Here is a 26,358-nt window from a genome sequence, read left to right as displayed (position 1 = left end):
CTGTATCATTGTTCTCATGTCAATGAATTAAAAAAAATATATTCTAAAATTTGAAACAATTTGATAAATCAGAAGAATTCCTGACATGTATTGTATGGTTCCTGTAGAGAGTTTCATTGCATGGTTATCCCCCCTTATTAGCTGGGGTGCTCTGTGTTGGATTGGATGTATATACAGATTCAGGTCCCAGTGATTGCTGAGCCCCAACTCTGTACTAGTAGAATGTTCGGTACTGACTATGCACGGGGTTGCATCTCGTATCTTGCTGGCCGGCTATTTTTTGCACCCTGTTTATTGTTGTTATGACGATGATGATTCTTGCCGTGCCCGGGGGGTGGGGGACCTCCATGGGCTGCACTGCTGTAGGGGGGTGGAGGATCCTGCAGAGACACAGAAAGGGGGGTCAGCAAGTTTCACAGTGAGGTAGCAGTACATACCAGTGCTGGCTATCGATAGAGATCTTAGAGATCGATAAACGTTAACGGATTATCAGCAACTTTCAGCAAATATACAAAAAGCTCAGAGACAAAACATATTACACGTCACTGGTGAGTGGTGACACATTCATGCATGGATTACTTTGTGGACATTTACATTACATTTGTGTATCAACAAAATCAGTTGTTTCCGTCTTTGGCAGTGGACAAACACAACTCTGCTTCGGTAACGTAAAACTTTGTTTCATTAGAAAAGTTTGTGTAAGACATTATCAATGACACAATTTTCATATCGATTCTCATCTATATTTATTCTCATCGACCATCGAAGTTCGATCATCAATCTTTTTAGCCAGGTCTAGTAAATACATGACTTGAATGATCAAACATTTCACACAGTGACCCTTTCTGAGAAGCCTACAAGAGCAAACACATGTAGATATTGAAGGTATTATTTGATAGTTGCTTTAAAGCTGCACTCAGCACTATATGAAGGCAGTCTGTAAATAACCAAGTGAGTGAGTGAGTTTGGTTTAAAGCCACTTTTAACAGTATTCCAGTCATATCACGGCGTGTCAACTTAATGTGGGAGGAAAGCCCGAAGTGATGCAGGTCTCAGACGTTTACCACTTTGGTGAAACCCACGAGCACAGGTATGGTGCTGACAAACCTAGAAACATAATCTGGGCGAACCGGGATTCGAACCCACAATCATAGGTTTCTGGCATGCCCAAGGGACGCAACTCTGCACAGTGAATCGCGGCGCCTTAGACGACTGGGCCACCCGTGCCCCCTTAAATAACCAAGACTGCACCAGATAAACAAGAGATTGATATTATGGGCAATTGGGGTGTAATGTGTGTTTATATGACTTATCAGGGTAATGACACACAATCAGGGAAAGTAGCCGTAAGTAACCTGATCCACTTTGTCGCCTCTTACTGTAATACAACAAGCAATACATTACTGCAGACCTGTTCTAACCTGGAATCGCCATGGGGAGACAAGCATGGATTGCTGGGGACCTGTTCTAACCTGGAATCGCCATGGGGAGACAAGCATGGATTGCTGGGGACCTTTTCTAACCTGGAATCGCCATGGGGAGACAAGCATGGATTGCTGGGGACCTGTTCTAACCTGGAATCCCCAGGGGGAGACAAGCAATACGGTATTGGGGACCTGTTCTAACCTGGAATCCCATATGGAGAGACAAGCATGGATTACTGGGGACCTGTTCTAACCTAGAATCCCCAGGGGGAGACAAGCAATACGTTATTGGGGACCTGTTCTAACCTAGAATCCCCAGGGGGAGACAAGCAATACGTTATTGGGGACCTGTTCTAACCTAGAATCCCCAGGGGGAGACAAGCAATACGTTATTGGGGACCTGTTCTGACCTGGAATCCCCAGGGGGAGACAAGCAATATGTTACTGCGGACCTGTTACAACCTGGAATCGCCATGGGGAGACAAGCATGGATTGCTGGGGACCTGTTACAACCTGGAATCTCCATGGCAGGATCTTGAAGGAGCTCATATTAAACATTGCTCATTCACAAATAACTAAGTTACGAGAACGGATTCAGCTATTTTCAGGCCTTCATCCCATGCAAGTTCTAAAATTCAAAACCATTCCCAAATATGTTAAAGTAAATCCTAAAGCAACTTTCAGGTTTCAAACGGTCTGCAAAACAATCCAAGCACCTGTTTAGCTGATAGAATTGCATCCCTTATCTTCACAAGGATACCCTGTCTTGGGGTTGAATCTCAGATTTACTCTGAATATAATTCTTGGTGTGTCCTACCTTATTCATGTTTCACCAAAATTGTACAAACTCATTCACTCTTTGTAGAAGTGTCTATCAAACATGACTTACATGTACAGGTACTGAGCGGGCTTGTGGTTTGTTTCCCTGGTTACCGTGTCGTCGTGGTAACGTCAGCTTCCTGGCTGGTGGTTTCCGGGGATTGCTGCTGGGTGTGTGGACAGCACAGACCTTGATGAACACTCCCATGACCACTACCAGGCCAATGCCCATCAACATCACCGCCCACCAGTTCACCTGAAGGTCAAGGTCATGAGTTCAAGAAACAGAGAAAAGGTCAAGGTCATGAGTTCAAGAAACAGAGAAAAGACCCAGTAAAAATTCCAAAATTGAATCCAATCCTCAGGATATAAGAAAATCAGAACATAAACAAAATCCAATTTTAAACACTATTACAATTTTCTCCTATGTTACCTGCCAAAGGCACTTACCGTATTCAAGTAATAAGCACCCAGGGCGCTCTCAAAATTAGAAAAAGGGGGCTCTTATTGGAATATTATTTTGGTGAAAAATATATTTCAGGGTCTACGCTGACAGCCTGAAATGTTTATGTATGACAGATATATTTTTCCAGAATTTAATTGCCCATAATTAAGGGTGCATATAACACACGGCATCGACAAGCACAACTTCAGTGGGCACAGGGTCACCGCAATTGGAGTCATCGTGAGTGGAGGCGTGTCATCTTCTCTGATGAAAGTCGCTTTTGTGTCTCCCATGCAGACAGAAGAGTCAGAATTTGGCGGCGTCAAGGTGATCGTTTCGCTGACAGTAACGTTGTGGAAGGGGATTCATGGGGGGGACCTAGCGTCATGATATGGGCAGGGATTGGACTTAATGCGAGACTTGGACCCATGTGCTTTCTGAATGTTGTTCAAGGTTGGGGACACGGCATCACTGCTCAGCGGTATATCAACCAAGTGATCAGACCAAACGTTGTTCCATTTTTTGCACAACATCAACAACACATTTTCCAGCAGGACAACGCTCGTCCCCTTGTTGCCTGAGCTACCATGGCCTTTCTGCAACAACACAACATCCGTGTTCTACCGTGGCCAGCCCTCAGCCCTGATCTGAACCCCATCGAACACTTGTGGGATGAGGTTCAAAGGCCTCTGCACAATGTGCGCCCAGTCCCTACAACTGCCGATGAACTACGCACAGCTGCTCTGGATGTGTGCAGGGGGATCCCTAGGGCCTTCACAAATCATCTGATCCACTCAATGTACAGGAGATGTGTGGCAGTGATCAATGCTAATGGTGGTCACACCAGGTATTGACTGACATTTTGGGTATTGACCCGAAACTGTGTAAGCCCTTAACATTTGAAAAAAACCAATTATGTCATCTGCCTTTTAATCCATTAAACTGTCTTCAGTCAAATTTTTGTCAATCTTGCCCTATTAGTATTTCTTGTCTTTACTGTTGAAAATAAATAACACGTATACTGCATACTCAACTTGCGTTTCTTTTGCGTGTGAGTATATTTCGACTTACCACTATCCAATCTTTGATAGACTGCAGAGTCTCAGGGTTGAAGATGAGGTTCTTCAGTCGAGCCAGGGGGCCGTCAGCATCAACACCGCGACATCGGTGGAACACGTCGCAGTAGCCACGGAAGTTATCACAAGGAGACCCTGCAACACAGACCGGCAACATGTGTGAACAAGATATGACAGACCAGCATACATGTGTGAATAGAGAATAACAAACTAGTATACATGTGTGAATAGGGAATAACAGACTTGCATACATGTGTGAATAGGGAATAGCAGACCAGCATACATGTGTGAATAGAGAATAACAGACCAGCATACATGTGTGAATAGAGAATAACATACCAACATACATGTGTGAATAGAGAATAACAGACCAGCATACATGTGTGAACAAGGAATGACAGACCAGCAACATGTGTGAACAAGGAATAACAAACTAGTATACATGTGTGAATAGGGAATAACAGACCAGCATCAGGTGTGAATAGGGAATAACAGACCAGCATACATGTGTGAATAGAGAATAACAGACCAACATACATGTGTGAATAGAGAATAACAAACCAGCATGCATGTGTGAATAGAGAATAACAGACCAACATACATGTGCGAATAGGGAATAACAAACCAGCATGCATGTGTGAACAAAGAATAACAAACTAGTTTACATGTGCGAATAGGGAATAACAGACCAGCATACATGTGTGAATAGGGAATAACAGACCAGCATACATGCGTGAATAGAGAATAACAGACCAGGATACATGTGTGAATAGGGAATACAAACCAGCATACATGTGTGAATAGAGAATAACAGACCAGCATACATGTGTGAATAGAGAATAACAGACCAGGATACATGTGTGAATAGGGAATAACAAACCAGCATACATGTGAGAATATGAGGGTAATATTATTTATCAGGGCATTATCACTTGCAAAAACCCAAGTCTGCCACAAACTACCCAGTGAAGGCCGAGGGATTCTGCAAATGATAAGGCAGTGAAAAAAGGTAAATAGTTCCCTTTGTTATAAATAGAATGGATAGAATTTGTAGCTAATCAAAACAACTAAAAGCAGCATAAGTTTAGTGGCTTCATAAAACCTCACAGTCACTGATTCACAAAATAGCAACGTCATCGAACCTAATGTAGGATGACACCAGAAACAAGAAAAACAAGTATTTGTCACAGAGTGACGAAATATCCCCCGCCATATACACCATAGTACCAAATATGAAGACAATCCAGCGATTAGTTCTTGAGATATTGTGGCAACACCGTTTTCCAACTCCAATAACAGATTTGCCTGCTGTGACCTTGAAAATGGGGTCAAGGTCACCAAATCTGACAGGTGTATGCGGTGTCTGTATATACACTATAGTTCCAAATATGAAGACAATCCAGCGATTAGTTCTTGAGATATCGCGGCAACACCGTTTTCTAACTCCAAAAGCAGATTTGCCTGCTGTGACCTTGAAAATGGGGTCAAGGTCACCAAAACCGACTGGTGTCTGCGGTGTCTGTATATACACCATAGTTCCAAATATGAAGACAATCGAGAGGTTTAGTTCTTGAGATATCGCGGCAACACCGTTTTCCAACTCTAAAAGCAGATTTGCCTGCTGTGACCTTGAAAATGGGATCAAGGTCACCAAAACCGACTGGTGTCTGCGGAGTCTGTATATACACTATAGTTCCAAATATGAAGACAATCCAGTGTTTAGTTCTTGAGATATCGCGGCAACACCGTTTTCCAACTCCAAAAGCAGATTTGCCTGCTGTGACCTTGAAAATGGGGTCAAGGTCACCAAAACCGACTGGTGTCTGCGGAGTCTGTATATACACCATAGTTCCAAATATGAAGACAATCCAGTGTTTAGTTCTTGAGATATCGCGGCAACACCGTTTTCCAACTCTAAAAGCAGATTTGTCTGCTGTGACCTTGAAAATGGGATCAAGGTCACCAAAACCGACTGGTGTCTGCGGAGTCTGTATATACACCATAGTTCCAAATATGAAGACAATCCAGTGTTTAGTTCTTGAGATATCGCGGCAACAAACAGGTGGGACGTACGGACGGACGTACGGACGTACGGACGGTCGTGAATACTATATCCCCCGCTTCGCGCTTTCGCGCGGCGGGGTATAATGACGCATACACATTACAGTGACCAGTGCCGTAGCCAGCCGGGGGAGCAGGGTGGGCAGTTGCCCCCCCCCCCCCCCCCTCCCCCCCCGGATTTTTTTAGGAAAACATTATTCCTTGTGAAAGTTAACTTCAATAAGAAATGAATAATCTTATTTGCCCCCCCTGTCAAAAAAAGTTAACTACGGCCTTCGTGACCCGTAGATTTCTGATAGTGTGAGGGCACTTTTACTATAATTCTATCCACTTTAATAATAACAGGCTATTTATATAGTGCATATTTCAACACCACACAGGGGCATGCTCAAAGCGCTATTATGACCCCAGACACTGGATCAATGTGCACTGAAGAATCATTCTCAGCTCCTTGGGGAGTATACAGCACAAGCTGCCTGTCATGCGCTAGAAGGTTAACAACCACATTGCCCATTCATTACTGGATGAACAGAGGCACATTTCGATCAAAGTCACTTGCCCAAGGAGACGCCACACGCGTTACATGTGCTTCAGTGTGGGGCAGGACTTAAGCCCTAGAAACTCTCAGGAGCCAGGCTGCCAAATACAGTCACCCATCCAAGTACTCTCCGTGACAGACGGTGCTGAACTTCACCTGATTTGTGACCCGTGACCTGTGACCTGTGCACAGGACCACATGCCACCATACAATAGGGAATAACAAACTACATGCCACCATACAATAGGGAATAACAAACTACATGCCACCATACAATAGGGAATAACAAACTACAACATGCACACTGGGATGAAGTATGAAATACCTGCAGGAAGCTGGATGCCTGTTACAGAAGAACTTGTGGCGTTTTTCAATTTTTTTACTTCATTCAATAGATCTGAAAATTCTTTATTCTCTGGCTTGTTGATCTCAGCTGTGTTGTAGGAACTCACACAGGTAGACGTGCTTGTTTTCCCTGCAACACAAGTTCTACTTGAGGGGGACATAGGCAAGTTTGTTTGTTTGTTTGTTTGTTTGTTTAACGCCGCACTCGGCAATATTCAAGCAATATGATGGCGGTCTGTAAATAATCAAGTCTGGACCAGACAATCCAGTAATTGATATCATGAGCATCAATCCATGCAAGTGGGATACGATGACATGCATCAACAAAGTCACTAAGCCTGACCACCCGATCCCGTTAGTCGCCTCTTACGACAAGCACAGTCGCCTTTTCCGACAAGCATGGGTTGCTGAAGAGCTATTCTAACCCGAATCTTCACGAGTGGACTGATGATTGGTTAGTTTTAGTTTCAATATATCTCTAAATCTGTGACTGATTATTTTCAAAAGTATTTTGATGAATTTGTGTTTGTAACAATATAATATAATATAACAATATAATATAATATGTAAGCCTGACAATACGGAGCATGGCTCCCAAAATTTACTAACATTTTCAATAAAACATTATCAGCTGATCACCGCGATCACGTAACACCGGAAATACCAGTCAACAAATCCTATTATTATAATATCTGGTAATAAAAAAAAAGTTCTTTGTTTGTCTGGACTAATGTTTGGAATTTATTTTTTTGATTATATTCAAAATTATAATAATGTTTACAATAATTTCGGCGAAATCGTATGTGAAGTGATCGGTAGATCACACAACTCACCGTTATTTACAGCAACCACGGTCAGATTACCGCTACTGACGCCTTGAAACGAACTTTAGTTGCAAGAGAATGGATACACATATCATAAATGCCGTACCATGACTGGCTAAAAGTCATATTTGAGACAGTTTGACTATTAAATGTCAACATAACATTTTCCCAATCGAAATACATGCAGCGCGGGAAGTCCCTACAGTGACTGGTCAAAATCGTTCCTTACGTAAAAAAATATCCTGCATACAATCTGTACCAAAGTGCTATACTTGTCGTTCTTATAATTTTAAGTATAAATTGTGGAAGCTGCAACTAAAATGACATATTGGAAAATATTATTACTGATAAAATTAAATTTCAGATACAATTTCTTCCGACCATTGCATCAGATTTCTTTAAAGTGGTATCACTGGGTACGTTTTAACTGAATCACCGGTAGAATGAGAGAAAATGTGTGGACAGCTGATTGCTATTTCCGGCTTAGTTTACATGAAAATACACACGGTAATCTTAATCTCTGCATATAAAACAATACCTTTGAGAGCAGGAAATACATTTTAACATGTCTAGTGATGTTTTATATCAAATTTCATACTTTTATTGACCAAGTTTGTTATAGATCTACCTGCTTATTCACCTGAAAGGATACAATGTGTTGGTTTTTGTTATTAAAGCGCAGAATAATACTCGATCAATTCTTTTTTTACACTATGAATCATAAATAACTTCTGAAAGGTGCAACATTGATCGTGTTAGGTAGGCAGAGCATGTATACTGTTTTCTTGGTCATCTACCACCTATGACTCGACCTTCGTTAAATCTATAACGCTCATCAATTATTTGGACCCCAAAGGTTTCGTTGTAGCGAGGGATCACTGTAGTTTTCTTTATTTTCATGCTCTGAACCAAATTTCTCAGCCCAAATAAAAAACATTTTACCACCCCGACATGAGTGAGTGAGTGAGTGAGTAAGTGAGTGATTGATTGATTGAGTGAGTGAGTTTGGTTTAACGCCACTATGAACAGTATTCAAGATACAAATGTATTCCACTTATGTGGGTGGAAAGCCTGGTCATGGTGCCAACCAGGATTTGAACCCACGACCATAGGTTCCTGGCATGCCCAAGGGACACAACTCTGCCATGATATTTCAATGTATATGATCAACCTCATATATGATCATGACGGTCCATTCCCATCTGTTCTGTGGTAAAATGTCCAGTACTTACGACAAGAGACGAAGCAGAGCTCCTCTCGTGACGGTCCATTCCCATCTGCAGCGGATGTCAGGAAACACTCCTCCCAGCTTATCTTCGAGCACACAGAACCGATGCACTCCTGGACAAAACAAATACAGATTCTTCATAATAGATCAACATAATGCTGAAATACAATAAAGGTACAAATAGAAACAATTAATCAGAACAATTATTGGCTACATTGCTATCCCTCCCCGACCTGCCCCTCCAGGGTCTGTCCCATCCCTCCCCAACCTGCCAATCCGCCACCTGCCACCATATCCCCAACCAGTCTCTCCCAGACTCCACCCACCCAGTTCAGTTAATCGCCCCCTCCATGGTTAAGTGACTCACAGCCCCCTCCCTAGTTCAGTGACTCACCCTCCTCTCAGTTCAATGACTCACCAATCAGCAGTTCACTTACCCCTCCTCAGTTCAGTGACCCCACCCACTCCCAAGGTCAGTGACTCCCCATCCCCAGTTCAGTGACCCAACCCACTTTCCAGTTCAGTGACCCAACCCCCTCCCCAGTTGAGTGACTCCACCCCCTCCCCAGTTCAGTGACTCCAGCCACTCCCAAGGTCAGTGACTCCCCATCCCCAGTTCAGTGACCCCACACACTCCCCAGTTCAGTGACTCAACCCCCTCCCCAGTTCAGTGACTCCACCCCCTCCCAAGTTCAGTGACTCAACCCCCTCCCCAGTTCAATGACTCCACCCCCTCCTCAGTTCAGTGACTCACCCCACTCCCCAGTTCAGTGACTCAACCCCCTCCCCAGTTAAGTGACTCCACCCACTCCCCAGTTCAGTGACTCAACCCCCTCCACAGTTCAGTGACTCCACCCACTCCCCAGTTCAGTGACTCCACCCCCTCCACAGTTCAATAACTCCTCCCACTCCCCAGTTCAGTGACCCCTCTCCCCAGTTCAGTGACTCAACCCCCTCCACAGTTCAGTGACTCCACCCACTCCCCAGTTCAGTGACCCCTCTCCCCAGTTCAGTGACTCCACCCACTCCCCAGTTCAGTGACCCCTCTCCCCAGTTCAGTGACTCAACCCCCTCCACAGTTCAATGACTCCACCCACTCCCCAGTTCAGTGACCCCTTTCCCCAGTTCAGTGACCCCTCTCCCCAGTTCAGTGACTCAACCCCCTCCACAGTTCAATGACTCCACCCACTCCCCAGTTCAGTGACCCCTTTCCCCAGTTCAGTGACTCAACCCCCTCCACAGTTCAGTGACTCCACCCCCTCCACAGTTCAGTGACCCCTCTCCCCAGTTCAGTGACTCAACCCCCTCCCCAGTGCAATGACTCCACCCACTCCCCAGTTCAGTGACACCTCTCCCCAGTTCAGCGACTCCACCCCCTCCCCAGTTCAGTGACTCAACCCCCTCCACAGTTCAGTGACTCCACCCCCTCCCCAGTTCAGTGACTCCACCCCCTCCCCAGTTCAGTGACCCAACCCACTCCCCAGTTCAGTGACCCAACCCACTCCCCAGTTCAGTGACTCAACCCACTCCCCAGTTCAGTGACCCAACCCCTTCCCCAGTTCAGTGACCCCTCTCCCCAGTTCGGTGACTCCACCCCCTGCCCAGTTCAGTGACTCAACCCACTCCCCAGTTCAGTGACTCAACCCCCTCCCCAGTTCAATGACTCCACCCACTCCCCAGTTCAGTGACCCCTCTCCCCAGTTCAGTGACTCCACCCCCTCCCCAGTTCAATGACTCCAACCACTCCCCAGTTCAGTGACCCAACCCACTCCCCAGTTCAGTGACTCCACCCCCTCCCCAGTTCAGTGACCCAACCCCTTCCCCAGTTCAGTGACCCCTCTCCCCAGTTCGGTGACTCCATCCCCTCCCCAGTCCAGTGACTCAACCCCTTCCCCAGTTCAGTGGCCCAACCCACTCCCCAGTTCAGTGACCCCTCTCCCCAGTTCAGTGACTCCACCCCCTCCCCAGTTCAGTGACTCCACCCCCTCCCCAGTTCAGTGACTCCACCCCCTCCCCAGTTCAGTGACTCCAACCCTCCCCAGTTCAGTGACTCACCCCTATGGTGCAGACTTGAGAGAAGCTGTTGCAGAAGGTGTTGTTTGGCTCCTTCGTAGGGTCTGGACAGAGGGCCTTAGTTCCAGTGGCTTGGGTCAAGGGACATAACAGCACAACAAGACAGCCTACATCATGACTTGGCCAAACTTTCTTACTATAAAGGCTAACCACCCATTCCACACCTTCAGGGTACAGTAACACACAATCATGTGTGTTTGTTATTTAACGCCGCACTCAGCAATATTCCAGCTATATGACGGCGGTCTGTAAATAATCAAGTCTGGACCAGACAAGCCAGTGATTGACATCATGAGCATCAATCAGCACAAATGGGATACGATGACATGCATCAACCAAGTCGGGGAGCCTGACCACCCGATCCCGATCGCCTCTTATGACAAGCATAGTCGCCTTTTACGGCAAGCATGGGTGCTGAAGACCTATTCTACCCCGGGTCTTCACGGAGTGAGACAAGCATGGGTTGCTGAAGACCTATTCTACCCCGGATCTTCACGGAGTGAGACAAGCATGGGTTGCTGAAGACTTATTCTACCCCGGGTCTACACGGAGTGAGACAAGCATGGGTTGCTGAAGACCTATTCTACCCCGGGTCTTCACGGAGTGAGACAAGCATGGGTTGCTGAAGACCTATTCTACCCCGGGTCTTCACGAAGTGAGACAAGCATGGGTTGCTGAAGACCTATTCTACCCCGGGTCTTCACGGAGTGAGACAAGCATGGGTTGCTGAAGACCTATTCTACCCCGGGTCTTCACGAAGTGAGACAAGCATGGGTTGCTGAAGACTTATTCTACCCCGGGTCTTAAAGGAGTGAGACAAGCATGGGTTGCTGAAGACCTATTCTACCCCGGGTCTTCACGGAGTGAGACAAACATGGGTTGCTAAGACTTATTCTACCCTGGGTCTTCACGGAGTGAGACAAGCATGGGTTGCTGAAGACTTATTCTACCCCGGGTCTTCACAGAGTGAGACAAGCATGGGTTGCTGAAGACCTATTCTACCCCGGGTCTTAAAGGAGTGAGACAAGCATGGGTTGCTGAAGACTTATTCTACCCCGGGTCTTCACGAAGTGAGACAAGCATGGGTTGCTGAAGACTTATTCTACCCCGGGTCTTCACGGAGTGAGACAAGCATTGGTTGCTGAAGACCTATTCTACCCCGGGTCTTCACAGAGTGAGACAAGCATGGGTTGCTGAAGACCTATTCTACCCCGGGTCTACACGGAGTGAGACAAGCATGGGTTGCTGAAGACCTATTCTACCCCGGGTCTTCACGGGTTTGACACACTAAGCAATAGGGTCAGAATGAAGCATGAATACCAATAATATTACAAATGATCTCTTTCACCAGGGACCAGTTCTGCCTAGTGGAGTGGGTCTGAAGAGGGGTTGTATCCACAGTGGAAATGAGTGAGTGAGTTGGGTTTAACGCCGCTTTTAACATTATTCCAGTTATATCACGGCGTGTCAGCTTAATGTGGGAGGAAAGCCCAAAGTGATGAAGGTCTCAGACGTTTACCACTTTGGTGAAACCCACGAGCATGGGTATGGTGCTGACAAACATAGAAACATAATCGGGGCGAACAGGGATTTGAACCCACAATCATAGGTTTCTGGCGTGTCCAAGGGACGCAATTCTGCACAGCGAATCGCGACGCTTTAGACGAGTGGGCCACCCGTGCCCCCCCAGTGGAAATGACCAAGTCAAAACACATTCCTGTTGTAAACACTGTAAAAGGATATTCGCACTTTGAGTCCTTGGAGCAGTCATCTTTCTTCTTGCACAGGTTTCCAGTCTGGAAGGTACAGTCCTTGTTGCAGCAGGGTCCGGCCGTGGGACTGAAACACAAACGTCAAGCCGCCATTACTAGTCATACATCCAGCTGCCATTACTTGTCAAACATCCAGCTGCCATTACTTGTCAAACATCCAGCTGCCATTACTTGTCAAACATCCAGCTGCCATTACTAGTCAAACATCCAGCCACCATTACTAGTCAAACATCCAGCTGCCATTACTTGTCAAACATCCAGCTGCCATTACTTGTCAAACATCCAGCCACCATTACTAGTCAAACATCCAGCTGCCATTACTTGTCAAATATCCAGCCACCATTACTAATCAAACATCCAGCCACCATTACTTGTCAACCATCCAGCTGCTATAACTTGTCAAACATCCAGCTGCCATTACTAGTCATACATCCAGCTGCCATTACTTGTCAAACATCCAGCTGCCATTACTAGTCATACATCCAGCTGCCGTTACTTGTCAAACATCCAGCTGCCGTTACTAGTCAAACATCATGCTGCCATTACTAGTAAAACATCCAGCTGCCATTACTAGTAAAACATCCAGCTGCCGTTACTTGTCAAACATCCAGCTGCCATTACTAGTCAAACAGCCAGCCACCATTACTAGTCAAACATCCAGCTGCCATTACTAGTCAAACATCCAGCTGCCATTACTAGTCAAACAGCCAGCCACCATTACTAGTCAATCATCCAGCTGCCATTACTTGTCAAACATCCAGCTGCCATTACTTGTCAAACAGCCAGCCACCATTACTAGTCAAACATCCAGCCACCATTACTAGTCAAACATCCAGCTGCCATTACTAATCAAACATCCAGCCACCATTACTAATCAAACATCCAGCCACCATTACTTGTCAACCATCAAGCAACCATTACTAGTCAAAGATCCAGCTACCATACTCGTCAAACATTCAGCTATCATACTCGTCAAACATTCAGCTATCATACTCGTCAAACATCAAACTATCATACTTGTCAAACATTCAGCTAGCATTACAAGTCAAACAATTTAGCTATCATTTCTCATAACAACATTTGGCTATCATTTCTCAGCAAGGGACTATCAACTTCCCCAACGTTGGCCCCCTTTTGAGAGAAACGCATACCTGCAGTCTTTGTTTGGCCGTAGCGTGCACTCTGGGCCTCCCACGCTGCCTTTACCGAAGCAGCACTCGTCCGTCTGGTCGCAGTCGCTGGCGTAGCCGCAGTCGCACTGCTCCCCTGCCTCTGTGATGCCGTTGCCGCAGAACGCCGACTTAGAGGCTGCATGGATACATAACAACGTTACAACACATATTTTTATCTACACCTTACAGCCCACACTTCGCCCCCAGTGACTATTTTCTGTTCCGGCAAATGAAATCTGCCCTATGTGGAAGACGCTTCCAGGATGATGAGGACATAAAGGCTGCCACAGAGGCGTGGTTAGAGGGCCAATCTGCGGATTCTATAAAAGTGGTATTAAAAGCTTGAAGGACAAATGGAATAAGTGTATTGAGGTGAATGGAGACTATATTGAAAAATAAACGAGCAAAAGATATTCTGCGAGTTGGTCTTATATTAAAGTTGCAAAACTTATTAAACGCCCCTCGTATATATGAGATACTCCACATTGTGACTACTAGGTCTGTATGATTCACACGCATATTCAGGGAATCCAACCGTATCCATTCATGAATTGAATTCGTTTATCGAACCGAATATTTATGAATATGCAAGCATGTGTATTTACATACCCTATACCTAAAAATATCCATAAGAACATATTATATGCATAGATTTCTTCAAAGACAACACTCTTATAATATTTAATTTGACAGTATTGTGGTCACTGGTCATTGTCGCATTTGAGCAGATACTAGTACCTGAATAAGTGCAGTATATAAATTTTATAATATATTAATAATCATCAAACCATGTCAAATAGTTTATGTTGTTATTGCTTCATTGAATATAACAAATAATACATCAGCTGCTGACTTGTTATTGTATTCGGGAATTAATATTCGTATTTGTTACCCTATATTTGTGATATGAATCGTATTCGCCTCATAGTGTATTTGTTGCAGCCCTAGTGACAACCTATGCTTTCTTAAACATAGACAGATAATCAACATTGTTCCAAGATAAATTTCCTAAACACAGACACATTAACAGAATTTTGACAATATATATCCATCTCTCACACAAGATGGAAAAACAGCATTGCTGCAATTCATACTTTCTCAAATCAAGACTGATACACAATATTGTCCCAATTTAGAAGTTCACTGTTGGATGGAAAAATTACATTGCTTCAACTTGACTGATACTGGATGGTTCAAAATCACAATGAATAATGATAAAACCAGAGCTACAGATAAGCTGCGTATTTGCGTAAAATACCCCTTGAAAATATTCAAAACCCAATTACTTTCAATTAACATGATTAACTTGCATACAGAAACGCATACATTAAATGAAAAACTCAAATGTATCAAAACAGCACGCGTAAATACCCAATGAAGCTTTTTCAGCATGAGTACAATGGAGCTAATTTCCGAAGCACAATTACGAGCTAATTTACTTTCCAAGTCAAGCCTTTAGTTAGAACCGTTATATACATTTAAAACATTATCTGCTTTTTTTTAAATCTCAAAATGTTAGCATATTTGGCGAAAACCCAATAGAGTGATGAATAGATGAGTGAAAAAATATTGGTTACCCAATGAAAAATGTAATAACCCAATTAAAATAGAAACCTTCCAGTAAAAACTCAATTGCTCAAAAAGTTATCTGGAGCTCTGTAAAACAATTGACGACAAGGATTTATCTGGATCTACTCAGAGGCTGATATCCCGTCAAAGTCTGCTGCAAATGACAGTACAAATTCCCAAATTGAGATGAAACATTTTCCAATTATGTTAATATGAGTATAATTAGTGTGACTGCTTGGTTGATGTGACTTGTATTTACTGATAACAGGACTATCAAAGAAAAAAAATTTCACTTTAATTTTAATTTTTAATTGTACATTGGATGCAATGCTAAAGTAGAACATTAAAATTATTAGAAAAAAAGAACCTAAAAAAAAGAACCTAAAAAAATACCAATTTTGCACAATTTTTTTTCCCAACTTGCCCACCAGGAGCATTTGATTAAAATCCCAGATAAATCCTTGGACAACTACAGTGATCCCTCGCTATAATGCTACCTTTGGGGTCCAAATAATTGATGAGCGTTATAGATGAACAGCAGTTTAACGAAGGTCGAGTCGTAGGTGGTAGATGACCAACAAAACAGTATACATGCTCTGCCTACCTAACACGATCTATGTTGCACGTTTCAGAGTTTAAAAAAAAGATTTGAATAGAAGTTGTTTATGATTCATAGTGTTAAAAAATAATTATCGAGTATTAATATGCGCTTTCAAAAAAACACATCATATCCCTTCAGCGAATTCAGGTGAAAAAACAGGTATAATTTTGGGGAGCCATGCTTTACCGCTCGCAGTAACCGAGTTAGCGATATATTGAAGAGCGCAATAGGGAGGTAACACTGTAAAAGTAAATCATCTTTGTCTGCGGTCAAGTTTCTGAACTCACAGTTGAAACAGTTGATCTTGCTGTATCGCTTGTTGACAACTGCGTCGAGGACACGGGTGATGTTGTCACGGCTGCAGGTGGAGAACTCGTCGTTGTGGTTCTTGTCACCGAGGGTTGCAGATGCAAACATGATGTAGTTACCTTGGGATGCGTCGGGCTGACTGGTCCCATAGGGGGCACATGTAGGGCCCTTGTCGTGCTGTGCGAAGAGTAAACATGTTAGACAGGGTGTTAAGACAGGGCAACACACTGGGGGCACATGTAGGGCCCTCGTCCTACTGTACGTAGAGTAAACATGTTAGACAGGGTGTTAAGACAGGGCAACATACAGGGGGCACATGTAGGGCCCTCGTCCTACTGTACGTAGAGTAAACATGTTAGACAGGGCAACACACAGGGGGCACATGTAGGGCCCTCGTCCTACTGTACGTAGAGAAAACATGTTAGACAGGGCAACACACAGGGGGCACATGTAGGGCCCTCGTCCTACTGTACGTAGAGTAAACATGTTAGACAGGGCAACATACAGGGGGCACATGTAGGGCCCTCGTCCTACTGTACGTAGAGTAAACATGTTAGACAGGGCAACAAACAGGGGGCACATGTAGGGCCCTCGTCCTACTGTACGTAGAGTAAACATGTTAGACAGGGCATCACACACGGGGCACATGTAGGGCCCTCGCCCTACTGTACGTAGAGTAAACATGTTAGACAGGGCAACACACAGGGGGCACATGTAGGGCCCTCGACCTACTGTACGTAGAGTAAACATGTTAGACAGGGCAACACACAGGGGGCACATGTAGGGCCCTCGTCCTACTGTACGTAGAGTAAACATGTTAGACAGGGCAACATACAGGGGGCACATGTAGGGCCCTCGTCCTACTGTACGTAGAGTAAACATGTTAGACAGGGCAACACACAGGGGGCACATGTAGGGCCCTCGTCCTACTGTACGTAGAGTAAACATGTTAGACAGGGCAACATACAGGGGGCACATGTAGGGCCCTCGTCCTACTGTACGTAGAGTAAACATGTTAGACAGGGCAACACACAGGGGGCACATGTAGGGCCCTCGTCCTACTGTACGTAGAGTAAACATGTTAGACAGGGCAACACACTGGGGGAACATGTAGGGCCCTTGTCATGCTGTACGTAGAGTAAACATGTTAGACAGGGCATCACACAGGGGGCACATGTTAGGCCCCTGTCGTACTGTACGTAGAGTTGTTTAACGCCGCACTCAGCAATATTCCAGCTATATGACGGCGGTCTTTCAGTAATCAAGTCTGGACCAGACAACCCAGTGACTGACACCATGAGCACCGATCCACGCAATTGAGATCGATGACATGCATCAACCAAGTCAGCGAGCCTGACCACCCGATCCCGTTAGTGACAAGGGTCTAACGGCATGACAAAGGCCCCACATGTGCCCCCGTGTGATACCCTGTATTGTTGTTACTGTCAGCAGCGCCTACAAAACAGACACCAACTTGAGACGTACCGGAGATCCAAAGTTGTGTCCGACTTCGTGAGCAAAAGTGAGCTGTGATACCCGGGCCTGCACAGGCTTGCCGTAGTTGACGATGGTGACAATCCCCGTGTTGAGACTCTTCCCCACACGCTGGTTGCCCTCGGGGTATTCCTTGAACTGTTCGCAGATACCGCCAGCCGCCTCTGTCAATACACAACAACATGCTTACCTTATTGGGGAAGTGAGATACAACCACTAACTTCTGCAAGTCTGAACACCAACCATTTGAGAACTCTTTGGTGCAATTCTAACCCTGACCTTCACGGGATTAGTCTGAAAAGTTTTTAAGACACTTTCTATAATTAACGATACCTTAACATAGGATTCATATCTTACTTGTCTCCGAACCGACCCAAGCCAGTCCCAGGGTCCCCTGGATAAAGTCGCGGTACGTGAAGACGTACGCCAGGCAGAAGTCGTCGTGGTTGTCCATGGAGTTGAGGTTTAGGAAGTTGCTGACGTCAATGTTGGGATTGCACCATGCACTGGCACTAGCGCTACTGCACTTCTCTGTGGCGGAAGTCATTATCTGCGAAATAAAATATGATTTCCCATAAGCCTCTATAGTATATGGTTAGTTTGTTGTTTAATGCCGCACTCAGCAATATTCCAGCTTTATGACAGCGGTCTGTATATAATCGAGTCTGGACCACACAATAACATAAGTCGTCTCTTACGACAAGCATAGTCGCATTTTACAGCAAAGATGGGTTGCTGAAGACCGATTCTACCCTGGAACTTCACGGGACGTGATAGTATTTACCCACCTTTAAAGTTATAGAAATGCAGCAAGTATTGCTGACAATGTAAAAGTCGACCATTTTTCTCCCTGTCGCAACTCAAACCAAAGGGAAGTAACTCTAATCTGAAGTTGTAATCCTTGCAAATGAACACAAGGCAAATTTGTAATTTGACTCTAAAAACTGAGTTTTCTGACCCATAATTTAATTTTATTTATAACTAATTGTGACTATTGAGACTATCGATTGTTATATAATGGACAATACCATTGTTGTATTAAATTTGTATCGATATCATACAATGGTAGGTCATACGGTTGCAATACATCGATAGTTTGACATATTGTTACTCTCCTCTTAGTTAACAACCACTCACTCGTGTTCTCTGAACCAGGAAGTTGATGCCCTTGTATGACATGGTGTCATCGTATGTATTGAAGGTCGTCGTGGAGTAGATCGACTTCAGGGCTGCCACGTGACTCGCGAAGAACGCCAATATCTCCTCCTTAGCTCGCTCGTCACTCTGTAACACACAGGAGTTACCTCCCCTTCTGTATTACATTGGCTATACCAGCAGGAGTTACCTTCCCTTGTATATTACAATGGTACAACAAAAATATTACGTTAGATATAACAGGAATGAATGATAATCACGATAATTATATCTACACAAAAAGTATTGTATCACACATACATCCTCGTCAGTGTTGTTGCTGGTACTCCTCGTCTATGCTGTACAACAATTCTATAACCAATCAGAGATATGGCATAGCATGTCTTCTTCACAAGTGTTGTTCCAAGGTAGTTAATTATGTATAACAATGATATCACCAGAGAAACACATGGTATAACATGGTATAACAATACTCATACTTGACGTGGAACAATTATCCTTGATGTACAACAATTAACCTTGATGTGGAACAATGATATCACCTGAGACACACATGGTATAACATGGTATACACCAGTGTTGTTACTGGATCAATACTCATACTTGACATGGAACAATTATCCTTGATGTACAACAATTAACCTTGATGTGGAACAATGATATCACCTGAGACACACATGGTATAACATGGTATACACCAGTGTTGTTCCTGGGTCAATACTCATCCTTGACGTGGAACAATTATTCTTGATGTACAACAATTAACCTTGATGTGGAACAATGATATCACCTGAGAGACACATGGTATAACATGGTATACACCAGTGTTGTTACTGGGTCAATACTCATCCTTGACGTGGAACAATTATTCTTGATGTACAACAATTAACCTTGATGTGGAACAATGATATCACCTGAGAGACACATGGTATAACATGGTATACACCAGTGTTGTTACTGGGTCAATACTCATCCTTGACGTGGAACAATTATTCTTGATGTACAACAATTAACCTTGATGTGGAACAATGATATCACCTGAGAGACACATGGTATAACATGGTATACACCAGTGTTGTTACTGGGTCAATACTCATCCTTGACGTGGAACAATTATTCTTGATGTACAACAATTAACCTTGATGTGGAACAATGATATCACCTGAGACACACATGGTATAACATGGTATACACCAGTGTTGTTACTGGGTCAATACTCATCCTTGACGTGGAACAATTATTCTTGATGTACAACAATTAACCTTGATGTGGAACAATGATATCACCTGAGAGACACATGGTATAACATGGTATACACCAGTGTTGTTACTGGGTCAATACTCATCCTTGACGTGGAACAATTATTCTTGATGTACAACAATTAACCTTGATGTGGAACAATGATATCACCTGAGAGACACATGGTATAACATGGTATACACCAGTGTTGTTACTGGGTCAATACTCATCCTTGACGTGGAACAATTATTCTTGATGTACAACAATTAACCTTGATGTGGAACAATGATATCACCTGAGAGACACATGGTATAACATGGTATACACCAGTGTTGTTACTGGGTCAATACTCATCCTTGACGTGGAACAATTATTCTTGATGTACAACAATTAACCTTGATGTGGAACAATGATATCACCTGAGAGACACATGGTATAACATGGTATACACCAGTGTTGTTACTGGGTCAATACTCATCCTTGACGTGGAACAATTATTCTTGATGTACAACAATTAACCTTGATGTGGAACAATGATATCACCTGAGAGACACATGGTATAACATGGTATACACCAGTGTTGTTACTGGGTCAATACTCATACTTGACGTGGAACAATTATTCTTGATGTACAACAATTAACCTTGATGTGGAACAATGATATCACCTGAGAGACACATGGTATAACATGGTATACACCAGTGCTGTTCCTGGGTCAATACTCATCCTTGACGTGGAACAATTATTCTTGATGTACAACAATTAACCTTGATGTGGAACAATGATATCACCTGAGACACACATGGTATAACATGGTATACACCAGTGCTGTTACTGGGTCAATACTCATACTTGACGTGGAACAATTATTCTTGATGTACAACAATTAACCTTGATGTGGCACAATGATATCACCTGAGAGACACATGGTATAACATGGTATACACCAGTGTTGTTACTGGGTCAATACTCATACTTGACGTGGAACAATTATTCTTGATGTACAACAATTAACCTTGATGTGGCACAATGATATCACCTGAGAGACACATGGTATAACATGGTATACACCAGTGTTGTTCCTGGGTCAATACTCATCCTTGACGTGGAACAATTATTCTTGATGTACAACAATTAACCTTGATGTGGAACAATGATATCACCTGAGACACACATGGTATAACATGGTATACACCAGTGTTGTTACTGGGTCAATACTCATACTTGACGTGGAACATTTATTCTTGATGTACAACAATTAACCTTGATGTGGAACAATGATATCACCTGAGACACACATGGTATAACATGGTATACACCAGTGCTGTTCCTGGGTCAATACTCATCCTTGACGTGGAACAATTATTCTTGATGTACAACAATTAACCTTGATGTGGAACAATGATATCACCTGAGACACACATGGTATAACATGGTATACACCAGTGCTGTTACTGGGTCAATACTCATACTTGACGTGGAACAATTATTCTTGATGTACAACAATTAACCTTGATGTGGCACAATGATATCACCTGAGAGACACATGGTATAACATGGTATACACCAGTGTTGTTACTGGGTCAATACTCATACTTGACGTGGAACAATTATTCTTGATGTACAACTATTAACCTTGATGTGGAACAATGATATCACCTGAGACACACATGGTATAACATGGTATACACCAGTGTTGTTACTGGGTCAATACTCATCCTTGACGTGGAACAATTATTCTTGATGTACAACAATTAACCTTGATGTGGAACAATGATATCACCTGAGACACACATGGTATAACATGGTATACATCAGTGCTGTTCCTGGGTCAATACTCATACTTGACGTGGAACAATTATTCTTGATGTTCAACAATTAACCTTGATGTGGAACAATGATATCACCTGAGAGACACATGGTATAACATGGTATACACCAGTGTTGTTACTGGGTCAATACTCATACTTAACGTGAAACAATTATTCTTGATGTACAACAATTAACCTTGATGTGGAACAATGATATCACCTGAGACACACATGGTATAACATGGTATACACCAGTGTTGTTACTGGGTCAATACTCATACTTGACGTGGAACAATTATTCTTGATGTACAACAATTAACCTTGATGTGGAACAATGATATCACCTGAGAGACACATGGTATAACATGGTATACACCAGTGTTGTTACTGGGTCAATACTCATCCTTGACGTGGAACAATTATTCTTGATGTACAACAATTAACCTTGATGTGGAACAATGATATCACCTGAGAGACACATGGTATAACATGGTATACACCAGTGTTGTTACTGGGTCAATACTCATCCTTGACATGGAACAATTATTCTTGATGTACAACAATTAACCTTGATGTGGAACAATGATATCACCTGAGAGACACATGGTATAACATGGTATACACCAGTGTTGTTACTGGGTCAATACTCATCCTTGACGTGGAACAATTATTCTTGATGTACAACAATTAACCTTGATGTGGAACAATGATATCACCTGAGAGACACATGGTATAACATGGTATACACCAGTGTTGTTACTGGGTCAATACTCATCCTTGACGTGGAACAATTATTCTTGATGTACAACAATTAACCTTGATGTGGAACAATGATATCACCTGAGAGACACATGGTATAACATGGTATACACCAGTGTTGTTACTGGGTCAATACTCATACTTGACGTGGAACAATTATTCTTGATGTACAACAATTAACCTTGATGTGGAACAATGATATCACCTGAGAGACACATGGTATAACATGGTATACACCAGTGCTGTTCCTGGGTCAATACTCATCCTTGACGTGGAACAATTATTCTTGATGTACAACAATTAACCTTGATGTGGAACAATGATATCACCTGAGACACACATGGTATAACATGGTATACACCAGTGCTGTTACTGGGTCAATACTCATACTTGACGTGGAACAATTATTCTTGATGTACAACAATTAACCTTGATGTGGCACAATGATATCACCTGAGAGACACATGGTATAACATGGTATACACCAGTGTTGTTACTGGGTCAATACTCATACTTGACGTGGAACAATTATTCTTGATGTACAACAATTAACCTTGATGTGGCACAATGATATCACCTGAGAGACACATGGTATAACATGGTATACACCAGTGTTGTTCCTGGGTCAATACTCATCCTTGACGTGGAACAATTATTCTTGATGTACAACAATTAACCTTGATGTGGAACAATGATATCACCTGAGACACACATGGTATAACATGGTATACACCAGTGTTGTTACTGGGTCAATACTCATACTTGACGTGGAACATTTATTCTTGATGTACAACAATTAACCTTGATGTGGAACAATGATATCACCTGAGACACACATGGTATAACATGGTATACACCAGTGCTGTTCCTGGGTCAATACTCATCCTTGACGTGGAACAATTATTCTTGATGTACAACAATTAACCTTGATGTGGAACAATGATATCACCTGAGACACACATGGTATAACATGGTATACACCAGTGCTGTTACTGGGTCAATACTCATACTTGACGTGGAACAATTATTCTTGATGTACAACAATTAACCTTGATGTGGCACAATGATATCACCTGAGAGACACATGGTATAACATGGTATACACCAGTGTTGTTACTGGGTCAATACTCATACTTGACGTGGAACAATTATTCTTGATGTACAACTATTAACCTTGATGTGGAACAATGATATCACCTGAGACACACATGGTATAACATGGTATACACCAGTGTTGTTACTGGGTCAATACTCATCCTTGACGTGGAACAATTATTCTTGATGTACAACAATTAACCTTGATGTGGAACAATGATATCACCTGAGACACACATGGTATAACATGGTATACATCAGTGCTGTTCCTGGGTCAATACTCATACTTGACGTGGAACAATTATTCTTGATGTTCAACAATTAACCTTGATGTGGAACAATGATATCACCTGAGACACACATGGTAGAACATGGTATACACCAGTGTTGTTACTGGGTCAATACTCATACTTAACGTGAAACAATTATTCTTGATGTACAACAATTAACCTTGATGTGGAACAATGATATCACCTGAGAGACACATGGTATAACATGGTATACACCAGTGTTGTTACTGGGTCAATACTCATACTTGACGTGGAACAATTATTCTTGATGTACAACAATTAACCTTGATGTGGAACAATGATATCACCTGAGAGACACATGGTATAACATGGTATACACCAGTGTTGTTACTGGGTCAATACTCATCCTTGACGTGGAACAATTATTCTTGATGTACAACAATTAACCTTGATGTGGAACAATGATATCACCTGAGAGACACATGGTATAACATGGTATACACCAGTGCTGTTACTGGGTCAATACTCATCCTTGACATGGAACAATTATTCTTGATGTACAACAATTAACCTTGATGTGGAACAATGATATCACCTGAGACACACATGGTATAACATGGTATACACCAGTGTTGTTACTGGGTCAATACTCATCCTTGACGTGGAACAATTATTCTTGATGTACAACAATTAACCTTGATGTGGAACAATGATATCACCTGAGAGACACATGGTATAACATGGTATACACCAGTGCTGTTACTGGGTCAATACTCATCCTTGACGTGGAACAATTATTCTTGATGTACAACAATTAACCTTGATGTGGAACAATGATATCACCTGAGAGACACATGGTATAACATGGTATACACCAGTGCTGTTACTGGGTCAATACTCATCCTTGACATGGAACAATTATTCTTGATGTATAACAATTAACCTTGATGTGGAACAATGATATCACCTGAGACACACATGGTATAACATGGTATACACCAGTGTTGTTACTGGGTCAATACTCATCCTTGACGTGGAACAATTATTCTTGATGTACAACAATTAACCTTGATGTGGAACAATGATATCACCTGAGAGACACATGGTATAACATGGTATACACCAGTGCTGTTACTGGGTCAATACTCATCCTTGACGTGGAACAATTATTCTTGATGTACAACAATTAACCTTGATGTGGAACAATGATATCACCTGAGAGACACATGGTATAACATGGTATACACCAGTGCTGTTACTGGGTCAATACTCATCCTTGACATGGAACAATTATTCTTGATGTATAACAATTAACCTTGATGTGGAACAATGATATCACCTGAGAGACACATGGTATAACATGCTATGTCCTCACCAGTGTTGTTCCTGGGTACTTCTCGTTCTTCACGTAGTTCCACAACATCGGGTCAGAGCGCAGGTAGAGGTAACATGTGTTCTTTGTCCCGAGGTTCTTGGGTGCCCTTTTCTGGCGGTTCAACTGCTCGGTGTATTTGTTGTGGGAGTGTAGGGGTTCCTCATGATCCATCGTTGCCTGACAGAAGAAATTCATGATGAGCAGGATAGAAATTCACACAAGTCAGTGCATCTACAGCTGTAGAAACTAACGGTTTCAGTCCACTAGTCCTTATAATGATAGCATATAGCAAAACCCCTAAAAATGGCAAATGTCTGCTAGTCCTTATGATACCTTTACTACTGGGCAGTTTGGCAAGGACTACAGGACTAGTGCCAATTTCTACTGCTGATCTAATGTTAAAGGAATTCTGAGGGTTCGTAGAGTATAAGGCTGCTGGGTAACTTGTTTGGGGATTATTCTGACCCCCACCTCCTGTCTCGTCGCAGGAAGATTCCCACCCACTGTACCCCCCTAGAAATCTCAGTGAGTCTACTTGTTGCCCACTCAAACTCTAACCTGTTCTAACCTGGAATCCCCACAAGAAGACAAGTATAGATTCCTGAGGATCTGTTCTAATCTGGAATCCCCACAAGAAGACAAGCATAGATTCTAAGGATCTGTTCTAACCTGGAATCCCCAAGGGGAGACAAACAATAGGTTCCTGAGGATCTGTTCTGACCTGGAATCCTCATGGGGAGACAAGCAATATGTTACTGGGGACCTGTTCTGAACTGGAATCCTCATGGGGAGACAAACAATAGGTTCCTGAGGATCTGTTCTAACCTGGAATCCTCATGGGGAGACAAACAATAGGTTCCTGAGGATCTGTTCTGACCTGGAATCCTCATGGGGAGACAAGCAATATGTTACTGGGGACCTGT

General features: G+C 43.0%; 1 protein-coding gene across 2 annotated transcripts in view; it reads right to left on the bottom strand.

Annotated features, from left to right (window-relative positions):
- The window catches only part of LOC124117150 (disintegrin and metalloproteinase domain-containing protein 10-like), a 67,092-nt gene that overhangs the window by 5,697 nt on the left and 35,037 nt on the right, over positions 1–26,358 (bottom strand). For both annotated transcript variants that reach the window (XM_048395300.1, XM_048395301.1), the window contains 13 exons: positions 25,436–25,612; positions 18,888–19,034; positions 18,108–18,300; positions 17,742–17,914; positions 16,235–16,433; positions 13,757–13,913; positions 12,577–12,672; positions 10,816–10,900; positions 8,765–8,873; positions 6,689–6,838; positions 3,760–3,899; positions 2,314–2,499; positions 238–380 (listed from right to left, as the gene is read on the bottom strand). In XM_048395300.1, coding sequence (XP_048251257.1) covers positions 238–380; positions 2,314–2,499; positions 3,760–3,899; positions 6,689–6,838; positions 8,765–8,873; positions 10,816–10,900; positions 12,577–12,672; positions 13,757–13,913; positions 16,235–16,433; positions 17,742–17,914; positions 18,108–18,300; positions 18,888–19,034; positions 25,436–25,612 — 1,955 coding nt within the window. The remainder of the gene's footprint in view (positions 1–237; positions 381–2,313; positions 2,500–3,759; positions 3,900–6,688; positions 6,839–8,764; positions 8,874–10,815; positions 10,901–12,576; positions 12,673–13,756; positions 13,914–16,234; positions 16,434–17,741; positions 17,915–18,107; positions 18,301–18,887; positions 19,035–25,435; positions 25,613–26,358) is intronic.

The sequence above is a fragment of the Haliotis rufescens genome, unplaced genomic scaffold (genome assembly GCF_023055435.1).
Source record: "Haliotis rufescens isolate VD_foot unplaced genomic scaffold, xgHalRufe1.0.p SCAF_14, whole genome shotgun sequence".
Lineage (NCBI taxonomy): Eukaryota > Metazoa > Mollusca > Gastropoda > Lepetellida > Haliotidae > Haliotis > Haliotis rufescens.
This window is presented reverse-complemented; position numbering and strand designations above follow the sequence as displayed.